The sequence below is a fragment of the Podarcis melisellensis genome (assembly GCF_964234715.1).
Source record: "Podarcis melisellensis genome assembly, chromosome: 18".
In the NCBI taxonomy this organism is placed as follows: Eukaryota; Metazoa; Chordata; class Lepidosauria; order Squamata; family Lacertidae; genus Podarcis; species Podarcis melisellensis.
In genome coordinates, this window is record NC_138536.1 from 1,875,403 (window position 1) to 1,892,012 (window position 16,610).

The following is a 16,610-nucleotide window of genomic DNA, read 5'->3' on the forward strand; positions in this document are numbered from 1 at the left end:
AAAGAAAGTATTTTATAATTACTTTATTATGAAATAGTAAGTAAACAGAAATATGAAAAATTATAAAATACTTTATTTTTAAATCTTCGAATTTTTCAATTTTTCCCACGGCACACCAGGCAACATCTCGCGGCACACTAGTGTGCCGCGGAACAGTGGCTGAAAAACACTGATATAGATAGATGGATAGATAGATAGATGATTGATAGATAGATAGATAGATGATAGACAGACAGACAGACAGAGATGATAGATAATTGAGAGAGAGAGAGAGAGAGAGAGAGAGAGAGAGAGAGATTAGGCGATATATAGATAGATAGATAGATAGATGATAGATAGATAGTGTCAGGGTTTCTGGGAGAGAGGAGGAGATGACAGAGGAGACGGAGAGCGAGTGGGAGGAGGGGCAGAAGGATGAGGAAGAAGATGACGGAATTCTGAGGGAATCCACGAGTCTGAGCAGCGAGTCAGAGGATTCTCAAAAGGGGGTTACCTTAATCAAGCAAAGGGGAGGAGAAGGGAGAAGCGGAGAGGAGCCCAGTGGAAGACAGAGGAAGCAAGAGACGTCTCAGCCGGAACGGAGTAAAGGGGGTGGAGTCGTCAGCCTCTCGGAGGGAGCAGGATTAGGAGAGAACAGAGAGAGGGGGTTGGAGCAGGGTGTTCAGCCGGAAAGGGTGGAGAGCAGAGCAGGGGGTGGTGTAGCGGTCGAAAGAAAGGTCAGCAGCAACGTACGCGCGCCAAGTTCAAACGTAGAGGCGCGCGGAAGTGGAGAGAGCTCAGGGGAGGAGCCCGGCCCTAAAGCCAGAAAGAGGGGGGAAGAGGCGGCAGAGGATTCAGCCTCAGGCGAGTCACGGAGAGAGGGAACCCAGGGGGGCAGGAAGACCCTGCGGAAAAGAAAGGAGAGGAAGAGGTGGTCTAGAGCCAGGCTATTAAGTTGGTGCGGAAGAGGGGAGGAGTCAGAGGGGACTTCAGCGGTCTAACGTGGCAGACGTACGGCCACAATGCTGAACTGTATGAGAAGCAGAAATCTTCAATAAACTTTTCCTGTAAATAAGCTGCAACGGAGTGAGGTCTCTTGTGAGCTGGGACCAGTCCTGGGTGGCCGTGACAGTAAGTCCCCTCTCTGAAAGCAAAAATTTTTTTTTGCGAAGCTCACGAACGGGAGCAGCCATGAGCGCTGAGGAGCAGCTGGTTGCACTGCGGGATCAGGTTACCGCTCTCACATCGGCAGTCATTGCTTCGCAGAAGAAGAATGACGACTTGGAGAAGACGTGCCAGGATTTGCAGGCAAGGTGGGAGCGCGCGGACAAGGCGGGGGCCCCAGGATCCAGAGCGGAGGGCATTGCGCTTGGACGAAGGGGGGGTGCCCTAGTTCCGCATTTTAATGGCAACTTGCAAGACTATCCCAATTTCAGAGCGGACGTTGTATATGCACTGCACTTACTCCGTCACGATTTTAAAGATGAGGAGGAGAGAGTGGGGTTCATTGTTTCGCACCTGCATGGGGAGGCCAGGGCTTGGCTACGCAATTTGTGGCGCGAAGATGGACCGGCCCGTCGCGATTCAACTGCGTTCATCAAAGCGATGGATTCTTGTTTTCAATCCTCTGTGGATGTGGACATTGCGCGCCGTCAAATGCACGGGCTGAGGCAGGGGAAAGCGACTGTGCGCCAATACCACTCTAAATTTTTTGCATTGCTCACCGCCTTAGATTGGCCAAAGGACAGTAAACCGGTCAGAGATCTTTTTTGGGAGGGATTGAGCCCCCCCATCAAGGATGAGATCGCTAGGGGGGACAGACCCCAGACCCTAGAAGACGTGGTGCAACGGGCTTTAGCTCTTGGAATTCGACATGAGGGGCGTCCGTGGCACGAGGAGGACGGGCCCCAAGCGCGTGCGCAAGCAAGGACTCTCCCTTTTGTGCACAGGGACTTCAGCCGTGCGCACCCCTCGCCAATGGGGAAGGACAGAGAGGAGCCAATGGAGATTGGTGGTGCTAGGGCTCAGAAGCCATCCCAGAGCCCTGTCCCTGGTGCAGCCAAAGCGCAGCCTCCTAGAGGAACCAGGAAGTGTTACATCTGTGACAGTGCGCACCACATGGCGAAAGAGTGCCCCCAGAGGCTCCAGAAGCACACTGCGGCGCTGGCAACTGTAACAGCAGAGGTGCAACCAGGGGAGCAGCTTCAGGGAAACGACAGTGCCTGGCTGGAAGCAGAGCTACTGGGGCTCAGCCAGGCGGATCTGTAGACAAGCCCCCAGCATCACTGCAGAGCGTGGACCCTTTGCCTCCCAAACCGGCAGTTCTGCTCACAGCAACACTCCAGGTGCCTGATGGGAGACTCCTCGAGGTTCCAATAACGATCGATTCGGGAAGCAACGCCGACTTCATGGGACTGCAGTTCGTTAAGCAGCACAACATGGCGCTCCTGCCTGCAACGACGCCTCTGAACGTGGTCACGGTGGACGGCAGGAAGTTGCTGGGGGGGCAAGTGGTGCAGCAAACCCCTCCCATGATGATGCAGATTGGCAACCATCGAGAGCTTATTAGTTTCAATGTCACCCACTTATCGGACACACCCATCGTGTTAGGCATGAGTTGGCTGGAGAGGCACAGTCCCGCGGTTGCGTGGTACCAGAGGCAGATCAACTTTTGTTCATCGTATTGTGCTCAGCATTGCTTTCAGACCGATCAGGGAGGAGAAGCTGAGCAGCCATTGCATCTGGGTATGGTGCAAACAGTGCCTCACAAGTACCAGGACTTCTTGGAGGTTTTCTGTGAGAAGGAAGCTGACAAGTTGCCGCCTCATAGACCTTACGACTGCGCGATTGATTTAGTGCCAGGGGCGCAATTGCCTGCTGCCAAGCTGTACTCCATGTCGGAGGACGAAATGCAAGAGCTTCGGGAGTTCATAGACCATAACCTCAAGCGAGGTTTCATCCAGGAATCTAAAGCAGCGGGAGGCAGCCCTGTTTTCTTTGTGAAGAAGAAGGACACGCCCCAAAAAAGGCTTATAGTGGATTACAGGTTCATCAACAGCTTGACTAAGCCCAAAGCTTTCCCCATGCCCAAGATTGACGACCTTTTAGCGACCGTCAGGAGGGGCAAGATTTTCACCAAGCTGGACCTACGTGGAGCTTACAATCTCATCCGCATCCGGAAAGGGGATGAGTGGAAGACCGCCATGTTCACCCCTCTGGGCACATACGAATACAGAGTCATGCCTTTCGGCCTCCAAAATGGCAGCCACGTTTTTCAAGCATTTATGCACCACGTGCTAGCAGGTCTCCTCTACAAGAAGTGTGTCTGCTTTCTCGACGATATCCTGATTTTCTCGGAATCGCCGGAGGATCACGATAAGGACGTGAGGGAGGTCCTGCAGAGGCTGAAGGAACACAGGCTGTACGCCAAGTTGGAAAAGTGCCAGTTTGATGTCAGAGAGGTTGATTTCCTTGGCTACAAGTTGTCCGACGAGGGACTGGCCATGGACAGGGCTAAGGTTCAAGCGCTGTTGGACTGGAAAAGCCCTCGAAATCGGAAAGAGGTCCAGAGGTTCATCGGCTTTGCCAATTTTTACCGCAAGTTTATTAAAGGTTTTGCGAACGCGACGGCGGCGATCACTGACACCCTCAGTTCCAAGAAGAAGAAGTTCGTCTGGACCGAACAAGCGGAGCGGTCCTTCCGGACGCTTAAAGGTCTTTTCGCCTCCGAAGAGCAGCTGCTCCACGTGAATCCCGGCAGACCCATGCGGGTAGAGACCGATGCGTCAGATAGAGCGGTTGGGGCCGTTCTTTTGCAAGAGGATTCACAAGGCAACTGGCGACCGGGTGCGTTCTACTCCCGGAAGCTCAGCAAGGCGGAGCGCAATTATACCATATGGGACAGGGAGTTGTTGGCCATTCATGCAGCTTTCAAAGCGTGGCGACACTTCTTGATAGGAGCCAAGCACACGGTGCAGGTCCGCACGGATCACAAGAACTTAGAGTATTGGCGGACGGCTAAGTTGCAGACCCAGCGACACATGCGCTGGGCGGAGTTCTTTGCGGATTTCGACTTCAAAATAGAATACATCCCAGGAGACTCCAATGTTATTGCAGACGCGCTGTCCCGAAAGCCGCAATACTTGGAGGAAGCAGCTCCAATCGCAGCAAAGCACATTTTCGCACCGCAGGCGTGGACGTGCGCTACCATCGCAGTCGACCTGGACGCGGTGCGACGCGCGTTGCAAAGGGATCAGTTTGCACAGTCTAAGATGGAGGAGCTACGCGGAGGGTCGCGACACACCGATGAGTTTCAATTACAAGATGGACTTTTGACTCGTAAGGGTGCCCTTTACGTGCCCACCGACGATCTTCGAGCCAAGGTTCTGCAACAGTTGCATGACGCCCCTAGTGCAGGCCATTTCGGCAAAGAGAAGACGATGGAGTTGGTGGCTAGAGACTTTTGGTGGCCCCAGATGAGAGGAGAGGTGGCGGACTACGTCGCCAGGTGTGATATCTGCCAGAGGTCCAAACCGGTGCACCAGAAGCAGGCGGGATTGCTAGAACCGCTGGAGACACCGCAGCAACCATGGGAGAGGGTAGCGTTGGACTTTGTTACAGACCTGCCCAGCTCCAGAGGTAAGACGGCGGTGTTAGTGGTGGTGGACTTGTTCACCAAGATGGCGCACTTCATCCCTTGTGCCAAGGTGGCGACGGCAGAACAGACCGCAAAGCTCTTCATCGATCACGTCTTCAGAGTGCATGGACTTCCGCAGTCCGTCTTGTCCGACAGGGGGCGCCAGTTTGTTTCCACTTTCTGGCGAAAGCTTCTGGGCATCTTGCACGTCAAAATCAACCTGACATCGGCGAGGCATCCACAAACCAACGGTCAAGCGGAGAGGGTCAACGCGATCATGCAGCAGTACCTGCGGTGCTACGCCAACCAGCGACCTGCGGCGTGGGTGGACTATCTGCCGATGGCTGAATTCGCCTACAACAACACGAAACACGCTTCCACCGGGGTGACGCCTTTCTTCGCGAACAATGGCCGTCATCCCAGAACCTTCCCGAGATTTGCGGCACCAGGAGGGGGGGGGCCTCAAGATGCCGACCAGTTTGCAGCGGAGTTGCAAGAGGTGCACGAGGAGCTGCGGAGACATTTGGAGCTGGCAAAACAGGCGTATAAGGTGCAGGCCGATAAGCACAGGAGGGCGGGAGAGGACATCCAGGTTGGGGACTGGGTGTGGTTAGCAGCCCACGCGATGCCGGCCAGGTCATTGGCCAAGAAGAAGTTAGGACACAGGCAGCTAGGGCCATATCAAGTTGAGGCTAAGATCAATCCGGTGGCTTTTCGTCTAGCCCTTCCGGAAGGTTCCAGGGTGCACCCGGTCTTTCATAGGTCGGTGCTCACTCCCTACAAAACCCCACACAGGTTTCAAGAGTCAGGAGCACCCCCAGAGCCACGTAGGAGGGCGCCTGAGAGGGGGGAATCGCCAAGACCAGGACCTCTTAACGAGGTCACAGAGATACTGGACTCGAGATGGGGGGAGGAGGGAGTTGAATATTTTCTCGCCAGGGAGGGCACACCAGCCGCTGCTAATAGTTGGGTGCCAGGCTACGAGTTAGACGAACCCCTTTTGAAAGAAGAGTTCCATGCACTTTTCCCACATAGACCCATGCCAGCTGAGTACTTTGATGACTGGCTTTTCACACCCACATTGTCAGATAGCACGTTCAGGGGTTTCTCTTCCCCCGAGGAAAGAACACCAGAATCAAGCCCGCCCAGGGGATCGTGCTCGGGGGTGGACACGGAAACCCCTTATTGGTGGGAGGAGCAGCCAGAGGAGGAATGGCGTAAGAGGTGGCTGATAGGTCCTTGGCGGGCAGCACCGGAGGAAGTAGCGATGGAAGCAGAGACTGAGAAGCATTTGGGGGAAGAACCCGACTTCGAATACGCTTACACAGAACTGCCAGCGGAGAACATTGACGTAGACGACCTGTATCCTGAGCCTACCCCCGAAGAGCCGCAGTTTCCACAACCGGTCCCCGGCGAGCGGGAGGGGGGAAGGGGGGGCTTCGAGGGGGGGATGGATGTCAGGGTTTCTGGGAGAGAGGAGGAGATGACAGAGGAGACGGAGAGCGAGTGGGAGGAGGGGCAGAAGGATGAGGAAGAAGATGACGGAATTCTGAGGGAATCCACGAGTCTGAGCAGCGAGTCAGAGGATTCTCAAAAGGGGGTTACCTTAATCAAGCAAAGGGGAGGAGAAGGGAGAAGCGGAGAGGAGCCCAGTGGAAGACAGAGGAAGCAAGAGACGTCTCAGCCGGAACGGAGTAAAGGGGGTGGAGTCGTCAGCCTCTCGGAGGGAGCAGGATTAGGAGAGAACAGAGAGAGGGGGTTGGAGCAGGGTGTTCAGCCGGAAAGGGTGGAGAGCAGAGCAGGGGGTGGTGTAGCGGTCGAAAGAAAGGTCAGCAGCAACGTACGCGCGCCAAGTTCAAACGTAGAGGCGCGCGGAAGTGGAGAGAGCTCAGGGGAGGAGCCCGGCCCTAAAGCCAGAAAGAGGGGGGAAGAGGCGGCAGAGGATTCAGCCTCAGGCGAGTCACGGAGAGAGGGAACCCAGGGGGGCAGGAAGACCCTGCGGAAAAGAAAGGAGAGGAAGAGGTGGTCTAGAGCCAGGCTATTAAGTTGGTGCGGAAGAGGGGAGGAGTCAGAGGGGACTTCAGCGGTCTAACGTGGCAGACGTACGGCCACAATGCTGAACTGTATGAGAAGCAGAAATCTTCAATAAACTTTTCCTGTAAATAAGCTGCAACGGAGTGAGGTCTCTTGTGAGCTGGGACCAGTCCTGGGTGGCCGTGACAGATAGATAGATAGATAGATAGATAGATAGATAGATAGATGATGCAGGTTTTGGTGTCCTCGGGTGTCTTCCCGTGTAAAAGTTGGGGTGTCTAGGCGACGTTTCGACGAGGTCTCACTCGTCATCTTCAGGCTGGTGCTTTCGGCTTCTTGTTACTGGAACAGAGCAGGATCTCAGTGTTTGAGTTCCTATAAATATTGTTGAGGGGGTGTGGTGTATAGCCTCCAATGTTCTGGGCAGAGAGGAAGTTCCCAGGCTAGTGTGCCTTTTCTTCTTTTGTTCCTTAATTACTTGAGGGATATCTTGAGTGATTTCTTGAGTGATATCCTGAGTACCACTTAGGTGGGTCATTAGGTGTGGATTAGTTGCTAAAGTCTTTGTGTCTTGACCTCTTGAACTTTGTGAAGAGTTTTTCTGAGATAGATAGATGATAGATAGATAGATAGATGATAGATAGATGATAGATAGATAGATGATAGATAGATATTAGGCTGTGGCCAACTAAGTCCTATTTGCAGCAGCAGACCCACTGAATTGACTTGGCCCTGGTCACCATTGTTTTCAACCAGTCTACTCTAAGTAGAATCACCTGCAGCTGGAGCTGTAAGCGAAGCTTCACCGTGTTATTTAATCCTACCTTTTTGCCAAAGAGGGAAGACCCCGGCGAGTCTGTTGAGCAGAGGAACATAGTGGCCTTCAACACAAATGCCCCCTGGAGCCTGTGAACAGCTAGACCAAGGCTGCCTAGACCGTCATACACAAAGAATGAGAAATATGAAGAGAGGCTTTGGTGGTGCTCTTGTGTATAGATCCGACTACAGCAGCTATTGATTCCTGCTCTGCTGAGCTGTAATTATATTGAATTGCAAAGGGACATGTTAAGTGTTAAGCCTCTTCTTGGAGGGAGGGAGGGAGGGAGGGAGGGAGGGAGGGAGGGAGAGATCCCGTCCCAACCCCCCTCCAAAAGGAAGGGAAGAATTTATCTGAGATTTACTGGTATCTGTGCTTCAGATGAGAGATGTTGGGATTCACTCTGTCCAGAGAGTAACCCCGCGAAGAAGGGTGGTGGTTTCGTCAGCTGTAACAGGGGACACACTCTGCACATGTTCAGAAGGTTCGCCTGGTGCCTTCATCACATACCGTATTTTTCGCTCTATAAGACGCACCAGACCACAAGACGCACCTAGTTTTTGGAGGAGGAAAACAAGAAAAAAAAATATTCTGAATCTCGGAAGCCAGAACAGCAAGAGGGATCCCTGCGCAGTGAAAGCAGCAATCCCTCTTGCTGTTCTGGCTTCTGGGATAGCTGCGCAGCCTGCATTCGCTCCGTAAGACGCACACACATCTCCCCTTACTTTTTAGGAGGGAAAAAGTGAGTCTTATAGAGCAAAAAATACAGCAATTATTGTGTGTAGATTAGTCACCAAAGTGTTACATGAGTCGGACTACTTCCATCAGCAACACAGGTTGCATTTTTCTAGAATCTCCCTTTCCTGGGCAAGTTTCTGGTATATTTTAGGTGCCGGGCAAAAATGTTACTCTTCATCCAGCTAATCAATATTCCCACAGCCTTTTAAACATGTCTGTGGGAAGGGGGTGGGTTTGTTGTATTACTTGTGCTTTAGCATGTATTTTATTCCGTGAACTGCCCTGAGATCTTTCAACGAAGGATGGTATATTAATTCAGTAAATACTAAAATGAAAAGGCTGAAATGGTTTGCCTGGGCTGGGACTTTATTCTGGCATCTAGGCAAGGCTAAAGCATGAAAAGGGCTCTTGAGCACAGGCGGTGGTAAAAATTTAAAGTGCAGGGCCTCCTCACGACAGGCCACCGGATCCACGCCCCCATAGCCACGTACCCCTTGTTCACCCGCAGCACCCATAGCTCAGTGGCAGAATACAAGCTTTGCATGCAGAATGTTCTAAGTCTGATCTTCGGCATGATCAGTAAGAAACATCTCAGGAAGCATACATCTTGGAGGACTGGCATCTCCTGTTCTGGTCCCATGAAGAAGCTCATGCAGCAAGACAAGTTGGGCGTTTCAGGACCACGGAGAGCTCCAAGTGAGCCGCTTGCTCCTGAGGCAGCACCACAGAGAGCTCCAAGGCAGGTCTGGTGTTTCAGGACCACGGAGAGCTCCAAGTGAGCCGCTTGCTCCTGAGGCGACATCATGGACAGCTCCAAGGCAACAAGGAGTGCAGTGGTACCTCAGTTTAAGTACTTAATTCATTCCAGAGGTCTGTACTTAACTTGAAACTGTTCTTAACCTGAAGCACCACTTTAGCTAATGGGGCCTCCCGCTGCTGCTGCTGCTGTGCTGCCGGAGCACGATTTTTGTTCTTATCCTGAAGCAAAGTTCTTAACCTGAAGCACTATTTCTGGGTTAGCGGAGTCTGTAACCTGAAGCGTATGTAACCTGAAGCGTATGTAACCTGAGGCACCACTGTATTTGTTTTTGCTGGTTCAGTGGGCAGCCTGCCCAGTCTCTGACAGCAGACAACCCCACTGGGAGGAGCACTGGGGTGGGTTTCACCCTGTGCCTCGTAGAGCTGGGCTGACGCTGCCGGCGGGCCCTGTGCCCCTTGGCACCATCCGAAGGCCGTGATCCAGTAGGCGCTGGGGTGGATTGCAGAGTCAGGCCCAGGCTGCCCCCGGGCCCAGTACTGACAGCAGCAACAAGCAGTTATGGCTCACCCAGCCTTACCCATTGGCAACCAACTGCACTTACCTGAACTGGTGGTTCTGGATCGTGGGGTCTACTGGTCAAAACGGGAGCCTCGGTGATCGCCCTTTCGTGCCAGCGACAAACCAGGACTGCTCCAAGGATCTGCAAGGAAGTATCCCCTTACCCGCTTATGACTGGCCAAGGGGATAACCAGCCAATGAGGATTTTTTTTAAAAAAAAAATGCTTCCCCCCTGCATTTCTCACTTCCTTCTGCGGCCCCCTAGCATGCTGTGCCCAACCCATTACACATTTTCTTTCTTTTTTATATCTATATCTATCTATCTATCTATCTATCTATCTATCTATCTATCTATCTATCTATCTATCATCTATATAAATTTTTATTGGTTTTTTCAACACAGATTTAAAAACAAAACAACACACAAAACATAAACAAACAAAACACATAAACATGTATAATTTCAAACCTCTTTTTCATAAACCTTGCTTCTCAGACTTCCCCTTACCTCCCCTTTTCTGCATCCCTGTTTTGAAATTTTTTCAACAACTCCTCACACCAATTGTCTAATTACTTATTTTCTTTTTTAGCTTCTTCTCATACTTAATCAATTACAGCTATAATTCAATATTTTCTTTTCCCTTGACATTTTAGCACTCATCAATTTTACAACAATTCTTAAGATATACTTTAAATTTCTTCCAATCTTCTTCCACTGTCTCTTTTTCTTGGTCACGGATTCTGCCGGTCATCTCCGCAAGTCCCATATAGTCAATCACCTTCGTCTGCCATTCTTCCAATGTGGGTAGATCTTGTGTCTTCCAATACTTTGCTAAAGGAATCCTTGCTGCTGTGGTGGAATACATAAAAAACGCCCTGTCCTTCTTAGGCACCAGTTGGCCGACTATGCCCAGGAGAAATGCCTCTGGTTTCACCCATTACACATTTTCACCTGTGGCCCCCTTGGAATATCCTGGGGGCACCCAGCCCCAGGTTGGGGAACACTGGTGACACCAATGCATACATGGAAAACCAATGACCAAATCAATTTTGTCTGTTGGGAGTTGATGGGAAGCTGCTGGGGGGGGGAGGTTGTGGGCTGGGGAGAAGGGATGAAGGAATTGGTGGCGGGTGGTTTGCCTGTCGCAAATGCTTTGACCCAACTTCTAATTTTGAGAATCTTGTGTGTTTTCCCCCCTCACCCCTTTCCTTTTTAAGCTTTCTGAAATTTTCGTGTGTGTGTGTTTTAATAAAAAAAATGACTTTTAAAAAGATGACTTTTAAATAATAAGTAAATATTACCTGTTGATGTGCCAAAAAGGTTTATATCTTTTATTTGTTTTCCTTGCAAGCATCTGATGGTCATAGGGTAGGTTTTTTAATTCCTCTGCTGGGGGTTTTTGGATTGAGAAACACCCAAAGCTTCGCCCAATCTTTAAAAAATAAAAAAAAAGAAGAGAGAGAGAGAGAGAGAGAGAGAGAGAGAGAGAGAGAGAGAGAGAGAGTCGCCCAACCTTAAAAAAAAAGGAAGAGAGAGAGAGAAAAATACTAATAATTAAAATCCATACTAATACTAATTATTAATGATGTTTGGAGACAGAGGACGCATCAGCACTACACACCAGAAAGGTCTGGAAACCAAGTCATAAGGAACAGTTGAGGGAGGTGGGTATGTTTAGCCTGGCGAAGAGAAGACTGATTTGATAGCCCTCTTCCAATACAGTGGTACCTCTGGTTACGTACTTAATTCGTTCCGGAGGTCCGTTCTTAACCTGAAACTGTTCTTAACCTGAAGCACCACTTCAGCTAATGGGGCCTCCTGCTGCCGCCGCACCCCCAGAGCACGATTTCTGTTCTCATCCTGAAGCAACCTGAGGTACTATTTCTGGGTTAGCGGAGTCTGTAACCTGAAGCGTATGTAACCCGAGGTACCACTGTATCTGAAGGGGAAGATTTGGAAGATGGAGCAAGCTCGTTTTCTGCTGCCCCAGGGGGTGGGACCACAACCAGTGGGTTCAAATGATGAGCAAGGATATTCCAGCTAAACATTAGGAATGGACTCTCTAGGAAGTTGATAGACTCTCCATCCTTGGAGGTCTTAAGACAGAGGTTGGTTGGCCATCTGTCAGGGAATCTTTAGATGTGGTTCCTACATTGCACGGGGGTTGGAATTGATAACTCTTGAAGGTTGTTTAAAGTACTGTATAATATCACTTTAGCAGCCATGTACTCCTCCTCCTCCAACGAATCCTGGGAGAGGTAGTTTGTTTAAGGGTGCTGAGAGTTTATCAAGAAACCCTCCCCATTCCCTTCGCAGAACTCCAATTCCCAGAGATCTCTGAGAAGAGGGATGGATTGTTAAACCGTATGGGCTGCTGAGCAAGGGGTTTGATAACTGTTCAGAGGTTGGCACCTAGTCCTCCGTTTGCAAAAGAAGCAGGAGGTTTTGTCCAAATGTAAGATTTGCACCATCTGTAGGCAAGGGTGCAGAAATGGGGGAAACTGGGTGAATCTTTTATTCTTAAAAAAAAAGAATACAGAACACAGATATATTGGAACCTCGGTTTTCGGATGTAACCCGTACCAACTGGCCGTCCGACTTCCGAAACGTTCAAAAACCGAAGCAGTCGATTCCGGAAGCGTTTGCTGACGGAAAACTCAAAACGGGAGCCGCGTGTCACGTTCGGCTTCGGAAAAGCGTTCGGAAACCGCAGTCGCTTCCGGGTTTTCGGTGTCCGAAAGCCGAAGTGTTTGACTTCCGAGACGTTCAGAAACCGAGGTTCCTCTGTAGCCTTAATGAAAGACCACAGAAGTACCAATCTATGGGGTGGGCTCTCTTGCCAGGGGAAAGGTCAGAGCAGATTTTTTGTCCTCTGTATGGGGGAGGGCGCCCTGAAAAGTTGGAAGAAGCATTGTTCTGCATCTTGTTTGATGGCTGTGTTCTTTTGTTTCCTCTTCCTGCCCCTCCCTCCTTCCCGGCCCCTTCCTCCTCCTCCGATGACATATAGCATGCAAACGTAAAGAGCAGGAGCAGCAGAAGGACAGGAACCTACAGCCGAAGAAGCAGCGCCTCGTCTTCACGGACCTCCAGCGCCGCACCCTGATCGCCATCTTCAAGGAGAACAAGCGGCCTTCTAAGGAGATGCAGATGACCATCTCGCAGCAGCTGGGCCTGGAACTCAACACCGTTAGCAACTTCTTCATGAACGCTCGCCGGAGGTGCATGAACCGTTGGCAGGAAGACCCGGGCGCCAACCCCGGGGTTCCTTCTTCATCTACAAGCACTTTTTCCAAAGCATGATCTCCTCCTCCTTCTTCTCACCCTCTCCCTACATCTCCCCCCCTCTTGTCCAACACCACACAGCAGCCAAAAAACTCATCGCCTTCACCATGCTGGCTTTCCTTCTCCTCACCGCCATGCGCACGCCTTGAGCAACCAGCCACTCAAGCACAGCCATCCGCACCAGGTGCAATTGGGATGCTGCTAGAGCTCTGGGAGCATCCATGCATCTTAGAAGCACAACTGCCATGCGTCTGAGATGCACAAGAGCCCTTGCCTCCGCCCGCCATCTAAAAGCTGGTGCCTGATTTGCAGAGGGTCACTTGCTTGGCACCATCTCACAAGTAGCCCCCAAAATCTTTGGCTTAGGTGAGAGACGCCACTTGCCCCATAAACAAACAAACAAACAAACAAACAAACAAACACCCACCCCAGAGGGTGTTGTGCCATTCTGATGGCTGGGCAAGGGGATTAAGGGGCTGGTTTAATTGCAGACGTTTTCAAGGAAGTCTGTTTTGAAGTCCCCGTTATGCGGGAGGAGAAAGCCATATCACTGAGGGGCGGTGGGTGCCTTGGCCAACTGAGTGTGTGCTGGATGCCTTAAACACAGGCCAGCACTGGGCAATTGTTGGGAGGGCAAGTAACCATGTCAAACTGGTACACCTTCCTTCTGCCCTTTCCCTGTCCCTGGGTTTCAACCCCTAGACCATTCACCTTTCAATAGTAAAGCATCAGCTTTGCATGCAAAAAAATAAATAAATACCAGGCATCTGCAGGCATGGCTGGGGGAAATTCCCAGCCTGAAATCCCCAGAGAGCTGTTGCCAGTCAGTGTATACAGTGCTGAGTGAAATGGACCTATGGTCTGTCTCAGTATTAGGTAGCTGTCTATTTTCCTGTCATGGCTACCTTGGCACCAGCAATGGTCTTGCATTCTAGGACACAGCTGAGCCCCCAAGTTTCCAGACCCCTGCCCCTGCCCCCACAGCTCCATTTCAAATGAGGGTCACTGTCGCGAAGCTGATAACAGCCCTTTTGGATGTGGGACGGGGAAAAGGCAAACGACCGTGTCGCGTGGGAACGGTTTGCAATTCGTTTGGGGACAAGCTGTTGCATCCTAGGCAAGGGCGAGTGGAATCAATGGCGGCCTGCATGAATGGCGTTTATGGGGTGTTCCTCAGATTGCAAACCAAAAATGCTTAAGGGGGCTGAGAAAGTTTTTAAAAATAATAATAATAATAAAACCAGTAATGAGTATGGCATTCGTAGGACCAACAAGGGGAAAGCATGGAGAACCATCTTTGCAAGCATCACCAAAACATTACCATGCTGTCCTCACGCACATTTGTTCCCCACTCACCTGCTCAACACCCTTCCTTGCATCCCATCGTCTACGCAGCTCATGAACAGAAGGCGTTACTCTCCAAACCAACCCCTCCATGAATATACACCCTAAAACTAATGGTCAACTGCACAACAACATGATTCACGTCTACCAAAAGAAAAAAAATAGAGCAACCAAAAAGTGTAGGAGAATCAGCCGAAGAGAAGACTTGTTGTTCTTGTTCTATCAATGGTTCCTCTCAAAGGAATTCGAAGCCAAAGTGTGGAAAGGAAGAGGGAGAGTAGCAACTCACACGAAAAAATACCCCCTTCCTCCCCCCCCCGGAATCAGTCGTGCGGGGGGTCTAAAGCTAAGTTGCACTGTGTCACCTCGAGAGAGAGAAAATATAAGCGGGTCACGAAGCACATTTTAGGTACATAATTCGGGTATTTAAAAAGAGAGAGAGAGAAACGAAAAGCTTTAATGAAACCAAAGGAAAGGAGATGACAGGATTTCCGTTCTTTTTTCCGGACGCTGGACCGCCGTCTCGCCTTCTGTCTTGACCTTGGTTTCATTCCAGAAGAGAGCCCCAGATTGGACCGATTCTGTCCATCTCCTCGCAGCGTACCCACAAGGCCCCCGCCTCGTTTATCCTGCTATCAACACAGAGAGGTGGGGAAATGACCGATATGATAAGAACTGGATTGGTGGACGGAGGCCCCAATTGCGAATCTGCTTGCAGAACAGAGATAGAGATATATTTAAGTACGGATCGACATTGTGGGTGGCGAGAAATGCAAACCTCCTTCTCAACCACCCCCTGTCCCCATTCCACCCCTCTGCTCCTGGAAAAAGAAAAACTCTACAACAAGCTCAAAAAAAAAATAAAAATGGATCTCTGGCAACGTATGAAAGATAACTGACTATTTGAGTGTGTGCATGGGTGAATGTGTGCCAATTAACAGCCTGCCTTAAAAATAATAATAATTACAAGATAGATACACCACGATTCTCTTCTTCATTTCTGGAAGGAGCGTTGTCCTCAACAGGGGCCGGCAACACGAATCACGAGTGACTTGCAAAGGCGAAATAAAACGAGACAATGGCGGGGTCAAAAGAGGACGAAGGACGCTTTCGCGAGCCAAGCCTCCCCAACGTTTGAACCCAAAGGGCCAAAGAGGAGACGACGTCGAGAAAGCCCAGGGAGCAAGAGAATCTCCCCCTCGCCACCTCCCCAGTAAACGTGGGGTTTCTTTGTGTGTCTGTGCGTCCGTGTGTCTGTGTGTCTTCTTGTTTTTGGTTTTTTAATGGGACAATACCAAATTGATGCGGGTACAAATAGCACGGTCTGTGTGGAGGTCTTTCCCCCCCCCCTGTTCACTTTACGTTGAAGGCGAAGTGTTGAATCCACGGTTAGGCGACTTCTGGAACGACGAGGAGGAGAAGGAGGAAAGCCACGCCATCGGATAATATTATTTGATTCGAAAGGAGGATGAACTTTGAAAAGAAAAGAGAAGAAACTTTAACCAGAGACCCACCCACCCACCCCCAAAATTATGCCCCAATCTATTGAGTGGGTGTGACCATCAGGGTGTGAGAAGGGGAGAGATGGTTGAACCAACCTAAACAGACGACGGAAGGAGGGGAAAGTAGCAAATGCAGAGCTGTGTTTTGCCAAAGGAGGAAGATAGGGTGCGAAAGGATAAGGGAAGCAAATATATATATATTTCCCTCTCCGCCCAGTGTCCACCCCCCTCTCTCCAAGCGCCCCCTATTCCCCCCAATCCTGTCTTGTCTTTGTCGTGATGTGTCGACACTAACGGACGATGGAGGGCGAAGACAGTGGATTTCCGTACCTGATTTTGTGGAGTATTTAAAGGGCTGAGAAGCCACGCCAGAAAATAATAGAAGAAAGGTAATAAACGGGGGGCCTGACCTTGGCTAAAAAAAATAAAGAGAGCACCCTAAGGACAAGGAAGCTGTCAACGAGCGACTGGCCCCCAAGCGTGAAAAAAAAAAAAGACGTTTGTAGTGAGACCCAAAAAAATATAGGCTACCTCACTTGAGTTTTCGAGTTTTTCGTGATTTGAGAATCACAACTGATACCAAAGATTTGTTCCCCTTGCCTGGTTTGTGGTGGAATCTAAACACCCCCACCCCCAAACTCCCCCAACCTTCCTTATCCTCGTTCCCATGCGACCTCCATAACCATTCCTAGATGGTTATGTCCCCCCCCATGACCCATAGATGTTGTAGCCAACTTTCTTCCTTCCCAAGACCCCCCATACCTTGCTCTTTCCATTGCTCCCCCCAGAGAGACAGACAGACAGACAGAGACAAAGAGAGAGAGAGGAGAGAGAGAAAGAGAACATGATCTTTAGAGTGATAGAGTGCCTTTTCTTGTACCAAAGGTGGTAGACCACGTTTCTTTGTCCTATAAACTCACACAGTAACTTACCTCAGTTCTCTTAATGGGATGGATCCC

General features: G+C 50.4%; 1 protein-coding gene across 1 annotated transcript in view; it reads left to right on the plus strand.

Moving 5' to 3' along the window:
• ONECUT3 (one cut homeobox 3) overlaps positions 1 to 15,656 on the plus strand; it is a 70,452-nt gene extending 54,796 nt beyond the window's left edge. Inside the window, exon 2 of the mRNA XM_081895693.1 lies at positions 12,531 to 15,656. Coding sequence (XP_081751819.1) covers positions 12,531 to 12,823 — 293 coding nt within the window. The 3' untranslated portion in view covers positions 12,824 to 15,656. The remainder of the gene's footprint in view (positions 1 to 12,530) is intronic.
• The last annotated feature ends 954 nt before the right edge of the window (positions 15,657 to 16,610 follow it).